This window comes from Theropithecus gelada, chromosome 17, assembly GCF_003255815.1.
Source record: "Theropithecus gelada isolate Dixy chromosome 17, Tgel_1.0, whole genome shotgun sequence".
In the NCBI taxonomy this organism is placed as follows: domain Eukaryota; kingdom Metazoa; phylum Chordata; class Mammalia; order Primates; family Cercopithecidae; genus Theropithecus; species Theropithecus gelada.
Window position 1 is genome coordinate 16,231,027 of NC_037685.1, and position 24,847 is coordinate 16,255,873.

Below are 24,847 nucleotides of genomic sequence, written 5' to 3' on the forward strand. Positions count from 1 at the left end.
GGGAAAGGATTACCGTCAAAAATACCTGCTTCAGGTGTCACAGTCAACAATAGTAAGATGGCATAAATTGACTCTTTCTGCCCTAGGGATATACAGTTTATCTTCTTTTTCAGATTTCTGAGGATTAACGTAAGCAATTTTTACCAGCATTCACTTCTTCCTAATGTTGTCAGACTGCCCTGCTTCAAAGAAATCTCAAATCTTTTCTGGAAGCATACGGGACATGAAATCTAGTAGGTTAAAACTTACTATAAATGTGTCATCCGAAGAATGCAATCTCATTTCCTCAGAGATTTCCACCCTGACCCTGCCCTGGGACAAGCACTTCTTGCTTTTTAGAAATAAGACCTATAAACCCTCTAAGTAAGTTATAAGGCTCTACATTAGAACAACCAGGTATAGGCAGGGGTCTTGTCTCCAAAGGACCTTTGGTCTATCACAGCATAATGCCGACATGAAACTTACTGTGGTAAACTACAGTAAACAGATCATTAGAAAGACAACACACAAACAACGTACAATGCAATTAGCCTTTTCTAACCAGTGTATCCTTGGCTTCCTAAACAATAACAAAAACAAGTGACACAGAACACATAACAGTAAGAAGTAATGATATAATATAATCAGTAATATAAGAAGTAATTCATAATATAAAAGCTCTTTATACTTTTTCAATAAATACAGTATTTGGTCAAAAAATAATTACATTGACTTAGTGATTAAAATTTGTTTAAATCTATTACTGAAAAAGAACATGCAATGATACAGAACAAATTTAAAACAAAACAAAATAAAGCAAAACCTACTCTAGTTGTTGCAATACATCTCACTGGAGACCTAAATTCTTCTTCCATCTTGGTCAAGGCAATGATGGTTTCTGCAATAGCATTTTTTGTCACTCGGGACCAAGCTTCTGACAGATGACCCTGTTGAGTAGAACAGAATATTTTAATAAGTAACCAGAAATATATTACCATAGTAAATTCTTTTTTCTTAAATAACATCTCCTATCAAAAGGAAGTATTTGTTTTTAGTGAGACCATGGAATTTTAGATCACGGGCACAGACTTTTGAACTAAAATTTCTTTGCGATCCTATGCAAAATTCAACTTCTAATCATCATTTTGATATTTAAAAATAAATAAATAAATAATTAAGTGCTCAATACTCTTTTCCTGGAAAGTCAAGGGTAATTCCTCTCACATCTGATAAAAACATAACAGAAATACTAAGGTTATCTATGTTTGAGCATAAAATTTACACAGTGAAGCTAACTGCTTTAGATGAGCATTACTGGAACCTAAAATATAAACAGGTTCAAACTGCAACTATCTTTATTTGCTACCTTGATTTGTAATGAACAAACATTTAGCTGTCATATAATTTAGGTGTTCCTAAGTACTACTCCTAAATATTTTAATCCAATGAACACCCTGAGAAAGTCTGCTTGCCACAGAGGTTGAGAAAATGTCCATGCTATTGGGAAAAGTGATAGAATTTCATTTTCCCCCCAGAAAATCCTCCCACTTCTTATATCCACACGATTTAAGGGGCGGTTCAATTCCTCCTCCTTCTCCAAGCTGCCTTCTATTCCCTCTGACTCTACATTCCACACTATCTTGTCCTTCTCAGGCTGGTCTCCCAGAAATACAATAGAATGTGTGGCAAATGTCAAGGAGCAACTCATCAGAGCCAGGCATGCTGTAAAGTAACTCCCTGACCTCCACACTCCCAGATCTCTTTTGGAAGCCACCATCTTAAGACAGAGGGCATAGGACATTAATAAAGAAGAATAAAGAGTTTAAAAACCATGAAGACTGAGGAGAATGAGAAACTTCCACTTCCGAGAGCTCTCTTCTCCCTTTTTTCCTTTAGGTTTTTGGAATCAAGTTCTTTCTTAGGGTCTGAAAGGGCATATTTTATTTTACTAGATTTTAAAGTCACGTAACAATTCTCACACAAATTAACTGGAAAATTGGAAATGAACATGGTTTACATAAATGACAAATGTATCACTCACTGAAAAGACAAACAGCATGATAATTAACATACTAAAAATAGTCTTTAAGTAAAGTTACACTAATCTACAACTCCTATCAGTTCAGCAGAGTAAGCTGTTTTGTCAGTCAGATTCCTGCTGCACTTCCCTGCCAAAACAGTCAGAAGAATGGGAACTTACTGCTGCCATATCCTTGATAAGTTTAATGATGATCTCTGAGATCTGGGTAGGGGTTGAGCCCTTCATCCACCAATGACTTTCACCTCGTCGGAGATAACTACAAGAAAAATTAGCATTTACAAAGCCAATAAATTATCAGTAGCACTTACAAATGAAAAAGATAAAAATGTTATTTCAGAATGCAGCATTTTAGATTTTTAAGTGACAATCAATTAAAACATTTAAAAAGAAAATTCATCACACCATTACCCCAAATCCCAAGACAGCAGTTAAAGCAATTGGAGTTTCCAAGTATTTCTCTGTTTGCACATTATTTCTGTGTGCATCTTTTAGAAGTACAGTCCAGGAACCACACACAACTTATTTCTAGTGCATATGCAGATAATGTGAAGCTTGTGCCAGAACATAAATTCACTATATCACTAAGCACACTACTATTTAGTTCAGCTGACTTCTTTCCTAGCAAGACTACAGGAAGAAGTGATACAATGATTAACTTTCTGATGTTGTCTGCATATTGTCATGGATTGACTCCACAAGCAGCACTGTTCCAGATGTCTCTAATTCTCTACCATTACACACAATTACAGAACATCCTTGTATATATATCTTGGTGCAAATGTATGAAAGTTTTAGAAGTAGAATTGGTAGGTCAAAAGATATGCATGTTTAAAATATAGATATTATTAAACAGATATCCAAAAAGGCTGCAGCAATTTATATGAGATGAAAATGCCTATTTCCTCATAATGTTACCAAAGCATCAAAGACACTTTGCAATTATTTTAATCTACATTTATCTGATTAGTAGTGAGGTATTCTCATTTGTTTACTGGCATTTATAAGTTTTTTTCTGTGAACTGACTGTTTTTGTCATTTATTATTCTTATCAGTTGTTTGCCTTTTTAAAATTGATTTGTAGTCATTCTCCTATATTATGCTAATAAGTCATTGTCTATTATATAGGTTTAAATATTTTTCTAAGTTAGTTGCTTATATTTTAAAACATTTAATTATTATCACTTACCAAGTAATTTTCATTTTTATATAGTCAAATCTATAAATTTCTTCCTATATGACTTTGGGTTCTGTGTTTTAAGAAGATCTTACCAAATTGAAGATTACAAAAATATTTTTCTATAATTTGTCCTAGTACAGTTTTAAAAAGAAATGTACATAAAGCTTTAATTGACCTGAACTTTACTTTATTCCCCCATGTTTATTTCTTTTTATTGTGGCAAAAAAAAAAAATTACCTAAAACTGAAGTTTAATTTTGCGTATGATGAGAGGTGGGTATCTAGAATTTTTTTAACATGGATATCCAAATATTCTGACATCACATATTCAGCTTACTTTCTAATCCCCACTAATTGTAATTGATACTTTTATTATATACATGACATTCTTTTTATATATGAGCCAGTTGTTTATGGATTTTATTTCGTGAGTAACCTAACAAGGTAAAATTTGAAATTATGTCTTAAATTTCTGAACAGTAGCTCACTCTATTCTGTTTTGGTACTAAAATAGAGGCAATAACTAACCTGGAATTGAAAATCATTGGAAGAGTAACTGTTGTAACTCCTTTGCCCACAGTGGTACCAGCTGTTCCTGTGATGGTGGTTCCTTTGGCTTTTAGCTGTACAGTGAGTGCTTTGGCAATGCATCCTAGAAACATGTCCAAGATACCCAGCTTATTCCAGTCTCCTTTCTCTGTTGAGTGAATGATATCACTGATATCTGCTGGGGGGAGGGATTTCACTCCTATGATGCTGGCCAGACGATTAGGGGTTACTTCAGGCAAAACTCTTCTTAGTAAAGAGGTTACCTGGTAAGAAAAATAAAATGAGAGAATTCCATGTAAAGACTGGTATTTTAAGGTTTTCTTTTCTTTTTCATTTTTTTTTAAGACAGGGTCTTGCTTTGTTGCCCAGGTTGGAGTGCAGTGGAGCGACCACAGCTCACTGCAGCCTTGAACTCCCAGGCTCAAGGGATCCTCTCAGCTTTGCCTCCCTAAGTGCTGGGATTACAGGCATAAGTCACTGCACACTGTCCCAGGCTTCATTTTTTAATGTACCTAACTACCATTCTGTAACTTCAAAATCTTTAAGAAAAGAAATATGATTTAAACACTATTTTACATTTTGCGAAGGAAGGAAATATGATATACATAATATTCAAATGGTAATAGTAGTGGTAATTACTAACCCAAGGCAGCAAGAAAAAAAAATACCTTTTCTTTCTGGTCAGGGCTAAATGACATCATATATTTCATGGTAATATGGTAATCAGTAGCCAGAATACTCTTTTATCACAACACATTAAAAATGGAACATATTTTAGTATTCTATACTCTCATAATAAACAGTTAAAAAAAAAAAAGGAGTAAAATACAGGCCCCAGAATAAACTACGAAATAAAAATCTATATTTAGGGTCCTTAGATAATTATCTTTGCATTGCAACTTTTAACAATGGTCAAGTAACACAAGCAATGGCAAGGCTGTGGTGTGATCAGTCACCTGTCTCTGGACTCTAGGAGAGGCTGTGTGAAGCAGCGAGAAGAGATCCTGAAGCAGAGTTAGCTGCTGAGCCAGATACTGCCGGCCAACGTTAGAGCCACTCAGTGCTAAAACCATAGAGAGCAGCTCAAAGCAGTAGGCATCAGAGGAGGCATCTTCATCATTTGGCTGAGAATTGGCATTTTCTTTGCTTGATATAGCATGTTCCCATTCTTCACGGACTCTGGTAGCTTCCATGCGAATAGCTTGGACAATATGAGCACACACCTATTTAAAGTTAGCATAGAACATGTAAAAATATAAGTTTGATTTACTACTCCTAGCAAAACAAGCAAACAAAAGAATAAGACAAGAATGTAAATTGACACCCAATTTTAATACTATTCTCCCAGTTAATTCTCCATCATATGTCATTCTCTTAACTCATCTGAAAAACAGGTAAAGCTAGGGGAGCCACAATAAAAATGGAAATATTTAAATCAACTACTATGTGTAAACTAATTATATGCAAGTTATTAATGCCTATGCTTGCAGTTTAGCACATCAAAAACCAATCATCAATTTTATCACCGAAGACACTTTTTCTCATGGTTTACCATTATGTTCATAAGGTGCTTTATAGTTGGTAAGATTCACAATACTGAAATTATACATGACATTTTACAACTGAAAGCATCTAAGATTAAATGAAACACTGCTAGAAAGATAAAGCAAAAATAAATTCATGTTGTAATTTACTGAAAATAATAATAGTGTAGAAAGTTAGAATAGGGCCGGGTGCTGTGGCTCACGCCTGTAATCCCAGCACTTTGGGAGGCCAAGGCGGGCGGATCACGAGGTCAGCAGATTGAGACCATCCTAACACGGTGAAACCCCGTCTCTATCAAAAATACAAAAAAATTAGCCGGGCGTTGTGGTGGGCATCTGTAGTCCCAGCTACCTGGGAGGCTGAGGCAGGAGAATGGTGTGAACCCAGGAGGTGGAGCTTACAGTGAGCCGAGATCGCTCCACTGCACTCCAGCCTAGGCAACAGAGCGAGACGCCATCTCAAAAAAGTTAGAATAATAGGTTAATTTAAAATCTATACTTTATTTGACTTTTGAAGTGATATTTTTATGTTATGAGCACCCCATTATATGAACAATATAGTGCTATTTCCTCACCTGGTTATATTTAGAAATATTAACACTGGTATAGTTAACACTGTTAATTGCTCAGCCAACATACAAAAGAATGGGGGAAAAGAAATATGGGAAATACAAATCAAATCTGATATAACTGGGTATTTGACACCAAATAAAAAATCTACCCAAAACAAACAGCAGCAAGGTAAGCAAGGTTTCACAATTAAAATCTTTAAAATGATGAAGGTATGCCAAAATACTCATTCCTCTCTAAAAAACGGCAGGCACATTCTGCAGGACCTATAAAAGGGTGAGCATAAAAAAGCCTTCATAAATTTTTCAAAATACTTTATACCAAGCTCATCCAACCTGCAGCCGGAGGACTGCATGTGGCCCAGGATGGCTTTGAATGTGGCCCAACACAAATTTGTAAACTTTCTTAAAGTATTAGGAGAGTTTTTTTTCTTGCAAAAATTTTTTTAGGTTCCTCAGTTATTGTTAGTGTTAGTGTATTTTATGTGTAGCCTAAAACAATTATTTTTCTTCAAATGTGGGCCAGGGAAGCCAAAATATTGGACATCCCTGCTTTATACCCAACAAACACACACACACACACACACACACACAAAACAAACAAACAAACAAACAAAAAAACTAATGAAGACAATGAAATAGCTCTTAACCAACCTGTTTTTGTAAGTTAGTCAGCTTACTCCTGCTAAATATAATTCCAACCATATGTTCTTTCAGGTCAGCATCTGATGTTGCCTTTACATAGAAAAAGAAGAAAAAGAAAGAATGAAGCGGTCTCTTTAAATAAAATTTGTATATTTGATATTTCAAAGTATCTTGAGAAATAATTTTGTGTATATATTTTTAAAGCAAATTTACTTTAAATTGAGGCTTATAATGCTAAGACAAAGGATAAAGTTTGAAGAAATCACTATTGGCCAAAGTGACCATAAAAAGAACAAAATTTCAGAACTTAAGAAATCCAGAGAAGTATATTATCTTTTCACAAATTTCTTCAATGTAGTCAATTTGAGTTGCTTTGATTAAACCTATTTCTTTTTTTTTTTTTTTTTTTTGAGACGGAGTCTCACTCTGTAGCCCAGGCTGGAGTGCAGTGGCCGGATCTCAGCTCACTGCAAGCTCCGCCTCCCGGGTTCACGCCATTCTCCTGCCTCAGCCTCCTGAGTAGCTGGGACTACAGGCGCCCGCCACCTCGCCCGGCTAGTTTTTTGTATTTCTTAGTAGAGACGGGGTTTCACCGTGTTAGCCAGGATGGTCTCGATCTCCTGACCTCGTGATCCACCCGTCTCGGCCTCCCAAAGTGCTGGGATTACAGGCTTGAGCCACCGCGCCCGGCCTTAAACCTATTTCTAAATTATAAACATTATTAGTTCACATCCCACATTTAATTGCTTGAAGAACAATCCATGAAAATAACATTTGTTTAAAAGGAAAGTGTTCTAACAAACCTCTGTGATGATGGTGGTCTTAAATTAAGCTATTGGAACACTTAACAGTCATCAAAGAAATGTATCATAAGGAAAAAAATAAAGACTAAAATTTTATAGGCTTATTATTATTATAGTGCACATTATTCTTCTAAGTGACAGATATGTGTGTATATATACACATACATGCACACATGCGTGCGCGCACATACACACACACACCCAAAATCTTATTTAATCTTCACAACAACCCCAGAAGGTAAACTGTAATATTGTGCCTACTTTACAGGTAAGAAAACTGAAGAAACTCTTTTGTTTAAGAATCAAAAATGATGCTTGGTTTTACATTTCTTAGGATAGAGAGCCACAAGAGAATGTCCCTTTCGCCCTAACAATGAGGAAAAAGCTGATCGTCTACAAAACCAAAACTTTTTTTTGGAGTCCATCAGAATGTTGAGATCAGCTACCAGGTAGAATGAATTCCAAATAAACAAATCCAGTTAGTTGGATACTTCAAAACTCTTCTTTCAGTACCGAATAGAACAAGTAAATAAGCAAAAAACCAAAAACCAGTAAGGCTCTTAAAGACTTGAATATTAAGGCTCTTAAAGACTTGAATACTATTGATCGGCTTAAACTAACTGATATTTATAGAACCCCTCAAAGAACAACAGTGGAGTTCACATTCTTTTAAAGTGCACATGGACATTCACTAAAACAGACTATATTATAGGCCAGAATCCAAATCTTAACAATTTTAAAAGGACTGAAATTATACGAAGTATATAGTTTGACCACAATGAAACTGAACCAGAAATTAATAATATAGAAAGCTAACAGGAAAATCCCCAAATATTTGGGAATTAAACAAGGTACTTCTAAATTACCCAAGGGTCAAAGAAGAAATCAAAATGGGGCCGGGTGCAGTGGCTCATGCCTATAATCCCAGCACTTCGGGAGGCCGAGGCAGGCAGATCACAAGGTCAGGAGATGGAGACCATCCTGGCTGACGTGGTGAAACCCTGTCTCTACTAAAAAAATACAAAAAAATACAAAAAATTAGCTGGGTGTGGTGGCGGGCGCCTGTACTCCCAGCTACTTGGGAGGCTGGGGCAGGAGAATGGCGTGAACCCCGGAGGTGGAGCTTGCAGTGAGCCAAGCTCACCACTGCACTCCAGCCTAGGCAACAGAGCAAGACTCTGTCTCAAAAAAAAAAAAAAAAAAAAAGAAATCAAAATGGGAATAAGAAAACATTGTGAATTGAATGAAAATAAAAACAGAATACCCCAAATTTGTGAAATGCAGCTAACGTAGTGCTTAGAAGAAAATAATAGCATTAAATACTTAGATGAGAAAACAAAGGTCTTGGAGTCTGTGATCTAATCTTGGACATTAAGGAGTCAGAAAAAGATGAACAAATGAGTACAAGGCAAACACAGGGTAAAAAATAAAGATGTGAGCTGAAATCATTTAAAAAAGCAAAAATAGAGGAAAATCAATGAAACAAAAAGTTAGTTCTCTGAAGAGATCAAATGGATGAATCTTTAGCGAACCTATTTCAGAAAAAAAGAATGAAGACACAAATCACCAAGAGACATCACTACAGGTTCTACAGATATTAAAAGGACATAAGGTTATATTATGAACAACTTACGCCAATAAATCCAGAAACTTAGATGAAATGGACAAATTGCTTCAGTGTCAGAACTACTAAAGCTTACCCAAAAAGAAACAGATGACTGAAACAGTCCTGTTATCTATTAAAGAAAGTGAATTTTTAGAATAGAGCATTAATTTGCTACTTAAGTACTAGCTAGATTATATATGAATCTTTTAGGTAGTTCTTTCATCTTACTCTTGTTTACTTCTTTCATCATTCATTTTTGCTTTTAAAAAAAATCTTTATTGAGATATAGTTCACATACCATGCTATTCACCTATTTAAAACATACAATTCAATGGTTTTTAGTACATTCAGATATGTGCAACTATCATCAGTCAATATTACGGCATTTTTATTACCTCTAAAAGAAGCACTATGTCATGTAGCTACTATCACCTAGTTTTTTTGTTCATTTAAGGAAAATGAACTGTATATAAGCTAATATCACATGTTGACTAAAATGCATAGCAATATATGGATTATCTTACTGAATAAAAGAAATGGAGAAAAAGAAACATATAAAGGTACCACTGTGCTCTTGTCTGGGTGACAGAGTAAGATCAGATCTCTTAAAAAAAATCTACTCTGATAGAAATTCTCAGCAAACTAGGAATAGAAGAATTCTTCAATCTTATTAAAAACATTTACCCCCCAAAAATCTATAGTTCACATCACATTTAATAATGAATGGTTTATACTTTCAAGATCCAGAGCAAGTCAGAGCTATCTGTTCTCACTACTTCTATTCAACATGGTGTTTAAGGGCTTAATCAATGCAATAACACAGTAATATAAGAAAAGAAATTTAAGTCATAGAGTTTAGAAAGGAAAAAACCCAAATTTATTGAAGACTACAGGATTATCTGAGGAAACCCCAAAGAGTCTATAAAAAGTTTCTGAAATTAGTAAATAAATTTAAGATCACAGGGTAGAAATCTAATATACAAAAATCAATTCTATTTTTATATACTAGAAATGAACAATTGGAAAGTGAAATAAAAAATACCATTTATAATAGCTTTATAAACGTTAAATGTTTAGGAATAAATTTAATAAAATATGTACAAGATGTGTACATTGAATTACAAAACACTGCTGAGAGAAACTTTAAAAAGAGGTAAAAAAAAAAAAACCCTGATATATATTATGTTCACAGATACGAAGACTCAATATTATTGACATGGCGATTCTCCCTAAATTATCAATTTGGTGTTAATTCCAGTCAAAATTCCATCCTTTTTTTTTTTTTAAAAGAAACGGACGAGCTGATTCTAAGCTTTATATGGAAAAGCAAGAGATCTAGAGTAGCCAAAATAACTTAGATAAAGAACAAAGTTAGAACCTGATATCAAGACTTTTTATAAAGCTACAGTAATTAAGACAGTTTGATGGATCAATGGAGCAAAATAGAGTCCAGAAACAGATCTACGCATTTATGGTAAATTCACTACTGATAAATGATAGTCTTCTCAATGAATCGTAGTAGAACAATTGAACATCTATATGCAAAAGATAAACCTCAATTCCTGCACAGAGGGTTCATAGGGAATGCAGAGGGTTCATAAAAATTAAAATGTACACAGTTCTAAACAAAATAACCAAAACTATAACATTTCTAAAGGAAAAGAAGAGAATATCTGTGTGACCTTGGGTTCTAGACCACACACAAAAATCATGAATCAAAAAACCCAGAAAAACTGTACTTTATCAAAATTGAAAACTTCTGCTCTCTGAAAGAGAAGCCACAGACTAGGAGAAAATATTTGAAAACACATAATTGGTAAAAGACCTGCAAAGATCTGTATGTAAGTGTTCACAGCAGCTTTACTAATAGTAGCCACAGAGCAGAAACAACCCAAATATCCATCAAAAAATGAAAGGGTAAACAAATTGTGGCAAATTCATATAATGGAAAACTCAGCAACCAAAAGAACGAACCATGGATACATGCTACAACATGGATAAATCTCAAAAGCATTACACTACAGTGAAAAGAAACAAGACAAAAGACTATATTCTGTGTGGTTCCATTTATATAATATGCAGGAAAAGGCAACACACCACTAACAGAATATAGTTCAGTAGTTGCTAGGTTCTAAGTGTGAGGCTGGGGGATTGCCTGCAAAGGAACATGAGAGAAATTTGGGGAGTGATGTGTTTTAAAGCTTGGTTGTGGGCTGGGCATGGTGGCTCATATCTGTGATCTCAGCACTTTGGGAGGCCAATGCTGGCAGGCTGCTTGAGCCCAGGAGTTTGAGACCAGCCTGGGCAACACAGCAAAACCACATCTCTACAAATATATTAAAATCAGATGGGCACGGTGATGTGCACCTGTAATTTCAGCTACTTGGGAGGCTGAGGCAGGAGGATCCATTGAGCCTGGGAGGTTGAGGTTGCAGTGAGCCATGATCACACCACTGCACTCTATCCTGGGTCACAGAGAGAGACCCTGTCTCAAGCAAAACAAAACAAAACAAACTTGATTGTGGTAATGATTTCATTAGTGTACACGAGTAAAAATTCATTGAATGATACAGTTTAAAATGAGGAATTTCTGTATGTAAATTATGCTTTAATAATCTAACTTTAAAAAAAGATTATCTTAAAAATCATGTTATTTCATGGGCACCCAAGTGATAGTATAACCTTTCCTATTCAGCCTTAACTCCTCAACGTACACTCTCCTACTGTTAGGCGAGTCTTTCCGATCAGTCCTTGCTCCCATTCTCTCTACTAATCTCATTCGAATCCCTTCATTCTCTTTCAGATCTAACTCAAGTCCAACATCCCCTAAGAAGCCTTCTCTGACCACTCCAAGGCACAATGATCTCAAGGTACTCTGAAAGCCTATGTCATTTGCAATTTTTTCACACATTTAATAACTTGCTTATATACTATGTAGCATCTTTGTTGATTTCTTTTTGGGGGGTGAGGGGAATGCAGAGGGTTCATAACCAAGAACAGAATGCAGGCTTTTTGAGGGCTTGCCATTCTCACAATTGTTTAGTACAGAGTCAACATTTGCTAAAATTCAATTGATTTAATGGGTAGTTACACAGTCTTGTAGTCATTCAAATGATATCTCCAAAAGATGCTGAAAGAAGTTACCAGCATTTAAGAAATCTTATTTTTTCAGACCTCAAACAAAAACAGGGCAATGATTTAGCTACTACTGTATTAGGAAACACAGGATGAGACAAGGGAAATCCTTGAAATTTATCTTTCAAAGGGCTGCCAAGGTGATTATTTGCAGCATTTAAAGACACTAGAATATTGAGACTAGTCAGAATTGACTTCTCTTTTTGGAAATGGATAAGGTACAAAAGTCTTAGGTATAGTGTTTTAGTGAGGACCAAAAAAGTAAAGCAACTTTATTTTTAGAAGAAATTTCAAGAGCAGTAATAAAGAGTAGTTATTCTAATAAAAATCTACTGAACATGTATGTGATTATACCATGATGGATACAAGACAAATTAGGCATGGACTTGGTCTTTAAGAAGCTATGGTTCAGTAGAAGAGGTAAAGCATCCATGTAGATAAACATAAGAGAAAAATGAAGAAGAGACACATACAGATTATTATGAACTCCAGCAGAGAGAAAACTGCTTTTGTTTGGGGAAATCATAAACAAGTTTCAAGAAGAAGATAAATCATAAAAAAGTTCATGAAGAAGACAGTACTTTTGAGCTGAACTGTGAAGGACAGGGACAATGGAGGAGGGAGAAGATAATTGATGGGGTATAGCACAGAAATGATTAAGTAAATTTTACAAATGCTAACAAATGAACACAAAAACCCAAGGCATAGAGCAAATTTGCTGTTACTTAAAATATTAGCTAGATTATACATGAATAATGAATTTTTTTTAGATAGTTCCTTCATCTTCTAAGAAAAAATACGAACTGCATAAAACTATTATTACATATCCATCAAAATATACAACAATACATGAATTATTTCACTGAAAAAAAGAATAAAAAGGGAAATAAATATCTTTAGAATACAAATAAATACATTGTATACTTTTTCTTCTCCTTCAGGTGATGACAATAGTGCTTTTTCCTCTTGTTCTGGTGTAGGTTCAGCATCTCCAGAGATGAGCTTTCCAAATACCTGATGAAGATATGCATGTGAGAAGGAATTAATGACAGGCATTAACACTATAATAGCCAGAGGACTCATCAGCTGATTCCACAGGTTTTATAATATACTACTGTTGCTAATTTACACTACTACTTTTCTTAATTACAAATGCAGCATGAAACTCAGGTGTTCAGGGCTATGAAAAGAAAAAATGGGCAACATTTGTAGCCAGAATTTTCTATAACAAGTTTCACAAAACATTTTGTTACACTCTTAAAATATATTACATCAATTATCCCGTGCTAGAATATGTTGTAAGGACACTCACTTGAGACGTAATCAGTCTGAATACTCGCAGAGTCTCAGCTTCACAGTTCCTCTGCTGGGCCACACTGGCTGAAATTTGGCCAGCTATTTTTGTGCTTTCACCATCTTTCCAGCCGAGGACTTTGACTTGTCGAACTCTGAGTGTATTTTCTGGGCCTTTTAATTCAATTTTGATGATGTGATTATCCCCTCCTGGAAGTTCACTTGTTACCCAGCCAATGTGCCTGGAATCCAGATCAACCTGGTTGAGCAGAAAAGAGGCAGGAACCTGCTTCAGCTGGATCACTTTTATCACTGTGCTAGATTTAGCATTGATATCAGCAAGCTCATATAACAAAGAATTGTACAGAGTAAAGGTTATGTCACACTGATTATTTTATTTCAACCTAATGAAGATAAGTGATATTATTTATAGTAGCTATATACAGATGAAGAAACTAAGGTTAACACAGGTTAAGGGATTTTCAGTAAAAGGTGGAATTGAGAATTAAAATCCAGGCCTGACTACCATATGGCTTCCAAGCAAAGTTATATGACTGAAATAATTACAAATAATTTATATGACTGTGCTTTACCTGTATTGTCTGTAAGCAGAAACATTACAAGATCAGAATCTTTTTTTGTGCATCCTCACATTAAAGAACCATTTAAAGATACAGGACTTTTAATGTGCAGTTACTTAATATATTTTACTTTTGAACAAAAATTATATAATATATAACTTCACACTTGTGATTCCTTATTTCACTAATTTCCATTGAGAATATGACTTTTTTTTTCAAGGATTAAATGTTAATATACTGTGAAATAGTTTTTGACACTATTCCCTTCATAAAATAAAAACTGTTCTTATGGCATTTAATAACCAAGAAATGACCTGGGGATTTCTATGTGATTTACATAGACATTAAGTTGATATTATTTTAATTAATAATGTCAATTTTCTAAAAGGGGTATTAAGTATAAACAAACACAATCTCATTGAATAGGATTATTTTCCCAAATTCTTTAACAATTTAAACAACATTTATTATATGTTTAGTCCAAAATCTTAATTCATTCCTTCAGTGTGATTTGAAAACAAGCAAGCAAGCAAGAAATTGGCCAACTTTTTGTGAGATAGTCAGCGAGGAACAATTTTGACAAAGTTTCACTAACACAAGTAAGGGAGAAGCTTGAGCTGCTCAGACACATGCCTAGATAAAACTTGTTTCTAGAGTTGGTTTAAACTGACTTGCAACCTGGATATAGCTGCATTGTTATAAGTGTTATAACAGACAGATTTTTCAGGCCAGAGGAGAACAACCTGTTTTAACTAAAGTATAGGTGAATTAAGGCTTTAAGTGTGAATGGGATCTGTGATAAATTTTAAAATACCTTGATGCAGCTGGAAACCATCATTCTTAGCAAACTATCACAAGAACAGAAAACCAAACACCGCATGTTCTCACTCATAGGTGGGAACTGAACAATGAGATCACTTGGACTCGGGAAGGGGGACATCACACACCGGGGCCTATCATGGGGAGGGGGGAGGGAGGAGGGATTGCACTGGGAGTTATACCTGATGTAAATGAGGAGTTGATGGGTGCAGCACACCAACATGGCACAAGTATACATATGTAACAAACCTGCACGTTATGCACATGTACCCTAGAACTTAAAGTATAATAATAATAATAATAAATTAATTAATTAATTAAAAAAAAAATACCTTGAGTCTTTGTTGGGGAGTGGGGTATGGCAGACTGTAGGTACAATATAATTGCTCATGACTGGGGAACATTTAGGACAATAGGTGAGATGTCTAGCACAGGGATGGTGGCTACTATTCCTACGTATGGACCACTTGTCAATTTAGTGTTCTGTAAATAGATCATTCCCTATAATACTTCGGTTGTGTGCCAAAGGTGGAATTCAGTAGTGAAGGCTGAGAAGAAGAAATTTCTCTCTAGATAGCAAAACATTTATGACAGAATTTTAATTACCTGCTTTATTCTGCACAAATCTTCTACTGCTTTGCCAGTTAAGAAGGTCATTGAGGTAACTTTATTCTGAAATAGACAATTTACAATGGTATATTTATATATACAATTTTATATATATATATATATATATATAGTTATTATGCTATATTCCTGCTTCAGAACTTACAATGGTTTCTCACGACCTACCAATACCACATCAATACCACATCTTCTGCCAGTCTCTTATGATCCTTCCTGATTGACCCCACCCCATCCCTCCAACTAACCATGGTTCCTACAACTTTAGTCTTATTCTCACAAACTCCATCTTAAATTGCACATTTCAGCCTCTCTCCACGTGCTCTCTCATAGCTTGACATTCCCTCTCCTCATTCAAAGTAAATATTCAGATTCCATTCTCATGAAGCCTTTCAACAAATCTGCTTGTCATTTATGTCAGATTCTTGTTGCTATATTCTCATTACTTTTGGAAGTATAAAGAGGGAAGCTAACTGAACTAACAAATACGTATGAGTGTCACAATGTACCCAGACTTCCTTACAGTTTTGAAATAGGATATACAAGAGGAGGTTTTATCCCCCAAGATACTTGCCAAACTAGGGAAGGCAACATTAATACACAAAGTAAATGTCAAACAGTACAAGGTCAATACACGTTCATACACTAGTGCCAAACATCTTAAGGCTGAATAAGTTTTATGCAAAGCACATCAAGAAATAGATTAACATTAATTCCTTAGAGAGTTGTATAATATGAGTGCTGTAGGCTGATACAATTCAAATTAAAATCAACAAACGCTGTGTACAAGGCTCTGTGGTAGGCAGACTGGGGAACACGGAGGTACATAACTCAAGGAAAACATACATACAGGTTGAGTATCCTTTATTAGAAATATTTGGGACTAGAAGTGTTTTGGATTAGGGTTTTTTTTTAGGATTTTGAAATACTGTATTTGCATTATACTTACTGGCTGGGCATCCCAAATCTGAATATCTAAAACCAGAAATGCTCCAATATGCATCTCCTTTAAGTGTCACATCTGTGTTCGAAAAGTTTCAGATTCTGTAGCATTTTGGATTTTCAGATTTGGAATGCTCAACCTATAACATAGAGGAAGCCTCTTAAAAGGAAAGTAGATGTCAGCTTACATGCTGGGGATTTTGAAAATGAATACTGTTATGATTATTTCCTCTTAGAAAAGACAGAAATGTTAAATTGATTGCAATCATTGTTCTGAGGGAGAGTATGTCCTGCCTTAAAATGTACCATGAGCCAAAGATAGCTTTGCACTGAACACTGAGTTCTAGCCACAAAAATGTTTTCCTTGGTTACACTTGACTTTCCAGTAAGATAAAGTGGTTACACCAGGGGAAATTCTTGGGTCTGAGGAGGAAATAGCTCATATTATATTAGCTAAGCCTCTTTTACTTATTCAATACCAGGGAGGAATAGAACCTGCACTGATGTACAGGAGTTGGAGGTTGCTCTGATTGCAGACTGGCCTGCATCCAGGTTATCTGAGACCCAATCCTACCACTGTGGCTCTTCCTGAGAAAGGAAATATGCAAATAACACAGAAGGAGCCAGGCAATGGTTCAAGGGAACCATTAATACTGTATCTGCTAAAAAGCCACATCCATTCTGAGGAAAAAAATTCTAAATGAGGTAGAAGAAAGGCAGTCTGGCAGTTAGTGCTATTTCTTTCTTGGTTGTTAACACTCAAGTAAATAGGACTCTTTTTTCTTTAGTGCCTTTTATAAAAGAATATTTAACTCAGTTGAAACATGTGGATGAACTAGGCTAAAGAGAATATAAATTATGATTATTTGGGACAGTCTGAAACTTATTTATTTCATGAGGACTGTGGCAAAGAAGTAGACACTTAAAGATAGGCTGGGTGCAGTGGTTCACACCTGTAATCCTAGTACTTTGGGAGGCCGAGGTGGGCAGATCACTTGAGGCCAGGGGTTCGAGACCGGCCTGGACAACATGGTGAAACCCTGTCTCTACTAAAAACACAAAAATTAGGCCGGGTGTGGTGGCTCACGCCTGTAATCCCAGCACTTTGGGAGGCCAAGGTGGGTGGATCACGAGATCAGGAGATTGAGACCATCCTGGCTAACATGGTGAAATCCTGTCTCTACTAAAAATACAAAAAATTAGCTAGGCATGGTAGTGGGCGCCTGTAGTCCCAGCTACTTGGGAGGCTGAGGCAGGAGAATGATGTGAACACGGAAGGCGGAGCTTGCAGTGAGCCAAGATCGTGCCACCGCACTCCAGCCTGGGCGACAGAGCGAGACTCCGTCTCAAAATAAACAAAATATAAAAATTAGCCAAGCATGGTGGTGTGTGCCTGTAATCCCAGCTACTCAGGAGCCTGAAGCAGGAGAATTGCGCGAACCTGGAGGCAGAGGTTGCAGTGAGGCGAGATTGTGCCACTGCACTCCAGCCTGGGTGACAGAGGGAGACTCCATCTCAAAAAAATAAATAAATAAATAAATAAAAATAATAAAAAAAGTTCATTACACTACAGGTCAAAGACTATTATTAGGTGCCACCAGAGTAATACAATAAAGAACCCAGCAGAGGGAAAGAATAATTTTTTAGAGGAGTTACTTAGAATTTCTCTGCTGAGTTTGAGAGACCTTGGGAGAACTGCTCAGCGGAGTTTAAGGGGAGGACTTCCAGGTCACAGGAAAATCTTAACCCAAGGGCATGAGAGCAGAAAATTGTAGAGCAGACTTTCATTTTGCTTAGCTGTAGCCATGGTATATTTGTGATTAGATCTCTTTTCAGAAATGGAATTCCACAGTGCTCCCAATCATATTAATTTGTTTTTAGACTTAAGATTTGGGGATTATAGCAATGACGTTTGGTTGGTGAAATTCCAGATGATAAAGCTTGTTGCTAAATTCAGAAATGAGAGTGTATGAATACTAAAGGTCTGAAAAGAGATAAAGAGTCATAAATCAAGTTTGCTTTCTTACCCCAAGATCTCGAGAATTGTCCACGTGAACAGACACATAGCGGGCATTGATTCCTTTTACACAGTTGATGGTGATATTCTTAGTTTTGTTTTTATCTTCATCTCCTGATTCCCAAAAGGTTTCTGTGGAGCCGTCTGTCAAGCTGCCAATCATGGCAGGTCGGCTTGAAGTTTTTATGTCAACAATGCTGGTTAAGTCCTTTAAGCACATTACTATGCATAATTCCTATCAGAAACAAATACAAGTACTTATGATACTTAAAAGCAAATCTTCCATGATGATAAAACAAACAGATATAGGATAAAACATAATGGAAGACAGGATCAAATTGACTATAAATAACTTACAGTTTCTCCTTTGATGTATTATTAACTAACAAGACAACCAGGATAATAACTGTGAAATGACTGACCTGACTCATAGCTTCAAAGCCAGATTGTATACTGATGCTAAAACTCTCTTCACTATCACCATCATCTGATTTTGACAAAATATTGTTAATGTGATGAAAGACGTTGCTCTGATGAAGGAACTGGTGATCAGACTGCTTGAATTTGAGACTCCAGCACCTAAAAAGGTGATATATAAGCAATATATGAAACAATTATTTTCCAGGAATATCTAAGGAACTCTTAGATGAGTACTCTGTAGCTAATAGCTCAAGAAATTTTAATGTTCTAGTAAAATACAGAAATTTTAAAAATTCAGGGAAGAAAATCATTTCTCTTATTTTTGTTTTTGAGATATAAAGGTAACTTCTTTGGAACAAGGTAAAACTAAGGAAAGCTGACCCATTTTAAATATAAAAAAATTAGACAGATGAAGATCAAGGCTACAGAAGTAAAAAGGGTAATGAATCTGTTGTGTAAACAAGTGTTACACCAACTGTCACGACCCCTCAAATTCATGAATCTTATAATGCCATACTAATTCATCAGGGTATAATGTATCTTGTATTTCAAAAATCTTGTGAGGAGGACAAAGAGAAATCTCTCTTCCACTGGTCTTATCATTAGAAACATGGGAAGCCCAGTCATTCCATCAATCTATTTCTTGTACACATTAATTAGGATAATTTATTTATAAGTGTGAGTCCAGTATGTGAATCTAGTAACAAGGTTCACAGTGTAAAAGCAATGCTAAACTCTCAACACATTTCAAATTGAAATTGGAATCTGTTGAGCATCTGTGATGCTCCTTAAGGTGCTTTCAGGATTGGCAGCATATAAACAGGCTCTGGTTTTCCTAAGATTCTTTTCAAGTCAAAACTCTATTTTGGTTTTTGCTTTTGAGATTTCACTTTCCCTCTCTCTTTTTAGAACATTTAAGTGATTTGAGGTAGGAGAGTGGGGAAAGTGAGGGAGATTGTTACAGTGATAATTTAGGGCACTAAGAAGTACATTAGCCACATTTTACAGAAGGGCAAACAAGTGTTAACTAAGAGGAAGGACCATTCTAAAAATTATGACTATAAGGAGGGGGGCACCATCTATATAATGTAGGGATTCTATCTTACTATTTAAAGAGCTTTTTTTTTGGAGCATTTCATACTTTGAATATTCCATAAAATCTCTTGTCCAATGTACCTAGGATATGTGGATACAAAATTACCTCAGGGCCATTTGCTGTAATGAACTGCCACTGGGGAGAGACATCATAAGGTCTGAGATGGTCTGCAGCAAGCGGTGAAAGGTGTGTGGTAAAGGATGAGCAGCTTCCCCGGCAATCACTATGTCCGAGAGTGGATGTTCACATACTCTTGTATCTTTCTCCTAAGGCAGAAATTGAAACAAGTTTATCAGTGTGTGTGCTGGAAGGAATCTTCTTCACAAAAGACATGTATACTTAAAAAATGGTCGTGTAACATAAATATAAACAACAAAACCAAATTGTACCCAGAACGTACAGTAATTTTAACTAATTATGTTTGTATTATTTTAGGCAAAAAAGCTGTAAGTTTAGTCACAAGTAAAATCAGCATGCAAATGAATAAATGTATCGATTCTAGTGTACTCACAAATCTACCTGTAGGGTGAATCTATATGTGTATGCATGTGTATGTGTAGTGTGTGTGCATATACAGATACGTGTATGTATATATACACATACATATATGTAGGTATGTTTTGCCTGTATGTTTATGTATAAAAAATAACATATGTTTAAAAGTTGGGGTGGCCACTAACTCATATAGCATTTTTATGTGAATTAGAAAAAAAAGTTCCTTTCTAGGCAGATGGACCACAGCTAGGAAAGAGAAGCAGGTGTTGAATTTCATTTCTCATTCAAACCCTCAGATGGCTCCATTAATAATATTAACTATGGAATAACTTTTTATCATTTTGAGTAGGTAACATACATCATAATAAAATATTCAAGAGGTATAAAAAAATACCATAAAAAGTCTCCCTGTCTTTAAAGCCCAGCCACCTAGGTGCCCTCCCACTGGCAATTTCTATTCCCAGTTTCTTGAACTGTCTATAAACATTGTTCATTTATACAAATGGCAGCACTCTAAACAAACTGATCTGTGCCCTTTTAACAATAATGTATCTTTGAGATTATTACTTATTAGATATGTATGTAACATATATTATCCTACTGCATAGTATTCTAATGAATAAAAATACCACAGTTTATTTCATCAGTCCATTTCAGAACAGCCATTTAGGCTGTTTCCAATCTTTTGTTTTTATATAACATTCTGCAGTGAATCAACTTGTATATTTGTCTTTTCACACATGCATATATAAGGAGAACTTCATGAAAGTGGAATTACTGAATGATTTTTAATGTGAATTTTGATAGATCTTACCAAACCATTCTCTAAGAAGCTGCTACTCCACAGCAAAGAATGTTTGTTCTTCCATCTTGCTACCAATGTAAGCTCATCAAACTTTTTAAACTATGTCACTGAGCTAATTAAAAGATGGTTGCTTTTTACCTCCTTCTTTGTGTATCTATTGATTACTGATACAGAAGTTCTGGTTTACATTATCTTCTTCTAAAGAATGTAGTTTAGTTCTTACAGGGAGATAGCAGGCCATCTAGATTCCATCAAGACCTGGCATTCGACTTTGTTAGACTGGGGTTATTTCAGTTTTGCCCTTGATTTTAGGCATTACCCTTACTCCTAAGGCATGGTGTGTATTCCTTGGGTATGATCTTTCTGGGGTTTCAGGTGCATGCCAGGAGTATTCATTCACCCCACCTCTGGTTGGGCTAAAACTTTAGAACCCAGCTCTGAAGCTAAGAATCTGTTCATTTCTCAGTTTACGATTCGTTTCCACTGCTAGGTCTTCCAGAGAAATTGCATGCCCAGTCTAAGAGTGGCCAGGACGGCAGGGATATTTTTATGCAAAAATTTTAGACTCCTTTCTGCAGCTCTATAGCACTGGTGCCATGCTTCCCACATCCCAAAGTTACAGCCCTAAACTTTGATCTCAGCCAATACAACCGACATACTCTGCTGGGCTCTTTTCCCGATTGTGGGGCTCACTTCATGCACTTTTCTTCTCTCAAGGATTATAGCCCTGTACTGGTCACTGCTCAGAGCCTATGAACAATTGTTTTAAATATTTTGTCCAGCTTTTTGTTGTTTACTATAAGAACTAATCCTGACACTGGCTGTTCCATCATAACTATAACTAGAACTCTGCCAAACAACAAGTTTTGAGATGTACTATTATTGCCATTCCATTTAAAATATTTTCTGTTATAATTCTTCTTTGATGCAACTCATTTGGAAGCGTTTCTTAATTTCCATCATTTCAATATTTTTCTTGTTATTGTTTTGTTATCTAATTCTTATACACTAGCAATAAAGACTGAGGACATGGTAGGAAGAAAACCAATTATTTAAAGTCTGTTGAAACTTGTTTCATATGTCCAGTAAACAGTCAATTTCCATAGACATTTGTGTGTATCTGAAAAGAATGTAAACAACTATATGCAATGCTTTGTATATTCTATCAACACTGTCAATCATTCAAATCTGTGTACTTTTTGATTCTTTTTCTCTGCCTGACCTATCCAGTACTAAAAAGAGTGTTATGGTACTACGCACAAAACAGCCACAAATTCTCTGTCGCTCTTCCTATCAACAGGTGGAGTTTATTTCTCAGTCTTTGATTTTGACCGGCCTTGAGAATTATACCCGCTAACAGAAGGTGGCAGAAGCATGGTTTTTGAGTTTAGTCTTGGCCATTTTGGCTTTGCAGCTTCTGTGTTCGCTTTCTTGAATGCTTCTGGCATCTGAACAAACCTAGGCCAGCATCCTGGAGGATAAAAGAGCTCAGGGGGTACCACTTGAAGCACACTATGTAACCAAAACAGGAAAGAGCCATTCCTCTCAGTGGAGCCTTGCTGCAATTGCCAACCCACAGACTGTGAGCAAATAAACAACTGTTTTAGTCCGGTGAGTTTTGGGGTGGTTATGCAGGAACAGATAGCTGTTACAGGTATATGACAATCTCACATTGTAACTGCAGACTGTCCTATTCTTCCTTGCAGTCTGTCAATTGTTACTTTTTTTAAGGTTACAGTATTAGGTAGATACATATCCAGGATTGATCTTTTATCATTTTGTAGATCACCATGACATATCATTACTTTTTACACAGTCAATGTTTTTTAAGATATGCCCTCATATTTACACTTTCTTTTCTCTTCATTGACACTCCCTGGCCATTTCTTTCAGTTTTTATTCTGGAAATGTCTTTGGTCTTGTTCTTCAAAGACCCTTCAACTGGGTTAACAAGCATTTTCTTTCAGCATGTTGAAAAAAGCCAACTGACAGCCTTTTAAACAAACTCAGTATTTAAACAAACAAACTTGTAATGTTGCTACCGAAAATTAAGCAATTATTCTCACTGTCCCTCTTTTGAAAGCTAATATTTTTTTCCTGCGGCTGCGTAAAAGATCTCTTTCTTTGTTTTTGGTGTTCAGGTAATATACTATAATTTGCCCACTATGATTTGTATTTATTCTGCTTGGGGTTTACTGGGCTTCTTGAAATGGGTTGTTATCTGTAATCGATTCTGGGAAATTCTCAAGTATTAACTCTTAAATACTGTCTCTCTTCCATTCTGTCTTCTCCTTCTGAAACTCCAAGTAGGTAAGTGTTATACATCATTTTGCCCTTCATTGCTCTTAGCAACTTGTATTTTTTATTTACTTTTTCTGTGTTGAAGTCTAGATAATTTCTGCAGATCTCTTACATTTAACCAATTTCTTCGCTGACATGCTATAAAATGTCAAAACTGATTTTTTAAAAAAAATCAATTATACTTAATTTTTACATATTTTCTTTAGTTCTTTATCAAATCTGTCATTCTCTTATATTTAACCAATTTTTTCACTGACATGCTATAAAATCTCAAAACTAATTCTTTAAAATATCAATTATACTTAGATTAATGTTTACATTTTCTTTAGTTCTTTATCAAATTCATCATTATATTCCTTCTTACAATTTCTTCTCATATTTTAAAGTTTCTCTTTTATTTCTTTAAGCATATTAACACATTATTCTACATTTACACAGATAATTACAACCACTGTTGAGGGTCTATTTCTGCTGCCTATTGTTTTTGCTAGTTCTTGCTCATGGTATCTTGTTTCCTTGTGAGTTTTAAGAATTTGACTATGATAATGCTGCCTGATATCCTTGGAAATTATCCTAAAATGCCATTCACATAATTTCAGAGTGGCTGGGAATAAGATAAATGCCATCTAGATTACTCTTTCATTTTACAGACATGGAAACCAAGGCCTACAAGTCATACAACTACAACAGGGTAGAAATGAGGCTGAACTCAGGCTCCTAGTGCCCTAGTTCAATGCTCTGTCCATTATACAGGCTGCCTTCTATAAAATCCAGGTCTCACTGTTAATACTTTGCCCATAGCACTAAAATATTCTTTTTGCTCAAGTTAGATCTGTGAATGATTTTGTGCAAATTATTGGACTATTTGAAGGTATACTACCAGTTTCTACAAAAATATGCACAATCAAAATAAATAAAAATCTCATTTACTTGTTCTGAACTTTCTTTGTTTGTTTTATTTTCTTCATCCTCTTCTTCCTCTGGTTCCACCGGTGCAGGAGTCAGTGATGCCACAAAATGCCACAGAATATCATGGAGAGAAGTGGTTTGGATGACATTACACAGAAGCCAGTTGAAAGCCTGAAGAAATGATGGTTAAATGAGTTTAAGAATAAAATACATGAATTAAAAAGTACTCAGAAATAAAGTACCTCCAAGGATTAAGGCTTCAAAGAAAGATGCTAGAAAATCTTTTTTAATTAAAAAAAGTAATACCTTATAGTTTTACTATTTGTTTTTCTTTTTAAGAGATAGTGTCTCGCTCTGTCACCCAGGTTGGAGTACAGTGGTGTGATCAGGGCTCACTGCAGCCTCAAGCACCCAGGCACAAATGATCCTCCCACCTCAGCCTCCCAAGTAGCTGGGACTATAGGCGCGCACCACCACACCCAGCTGATTTTAAAACAT

At 35.6% G+C, this 24,847-nt stretch overlaps 1 protein-coding gene and 1 long non-coding RNA gene across 2 annotated transcripts in view; one reads left to right on the forward strand and one right to left on the reverse strand.

The window, feature by feature from the left end:
• Positions 1-24,847, reverse strand: part of MYCBP2 (MYC binding protein 2, E3 ubiquitin protein ligase) — a 282,706-nt gene that overhangs the window by 19,596 nt on the left and 238,263 nt on the right. The window contains exons 62-73 of the mRNA XM_025364179.1: positions 24,371-24,520; positions 19,945-20,105; positions 18,746-18,902; positions 18,334-18,558; positions 15,347-15,412; positions 13,360-13,599; positions 12,963-13,061; positions 6,513-6,593; positions 4,702-4,968; positions 3,725-4,008; positions 2,180-2,276; positions 807-926 (exon numbers count right to left, since the gene is read on the reverse strand). Coding sequence (XP_025219964.1) covers positions 807-926; positions 2,180-2,276; positions 3,725-4,008; positions 4,702-4,968; positions 6,513-6,593; positions 12,963-13,061; positions 13,360-13,599; positions 15,347-15,412; positions 18,334-18,558; positions 18,746-18,902; positions 19,945-20,105; positions 24,371-24,520 — 1,947 coding nt within the window. The remainder of the gene's footprint in view (positions 1-806; positions 927-2,179; positions 2,277-3,724; positions 4,009-4,701; positions 4,969-6,512; positions 6,594-12,962; positions 13,062-13,359; positions 13,600-15,346; positions 15,413-18,333; positions 18,559-18,745; positions 18,903-19,944; positions 20,106-24,370; positions 24,521-24,847) is intronic.
• LOC112610728 lies at positions 11,712-24,667 on the forward strand. Its single transcript, XR_003116472.1, has 4 exons — positions 11,712-11,782; positions 13,028-13,145; positions 19,924-20,025; positions 24,439-24,667. It is a non-coding gene; the product is annotated as an uncharacterized LOC112610728 (long non-coding RNA).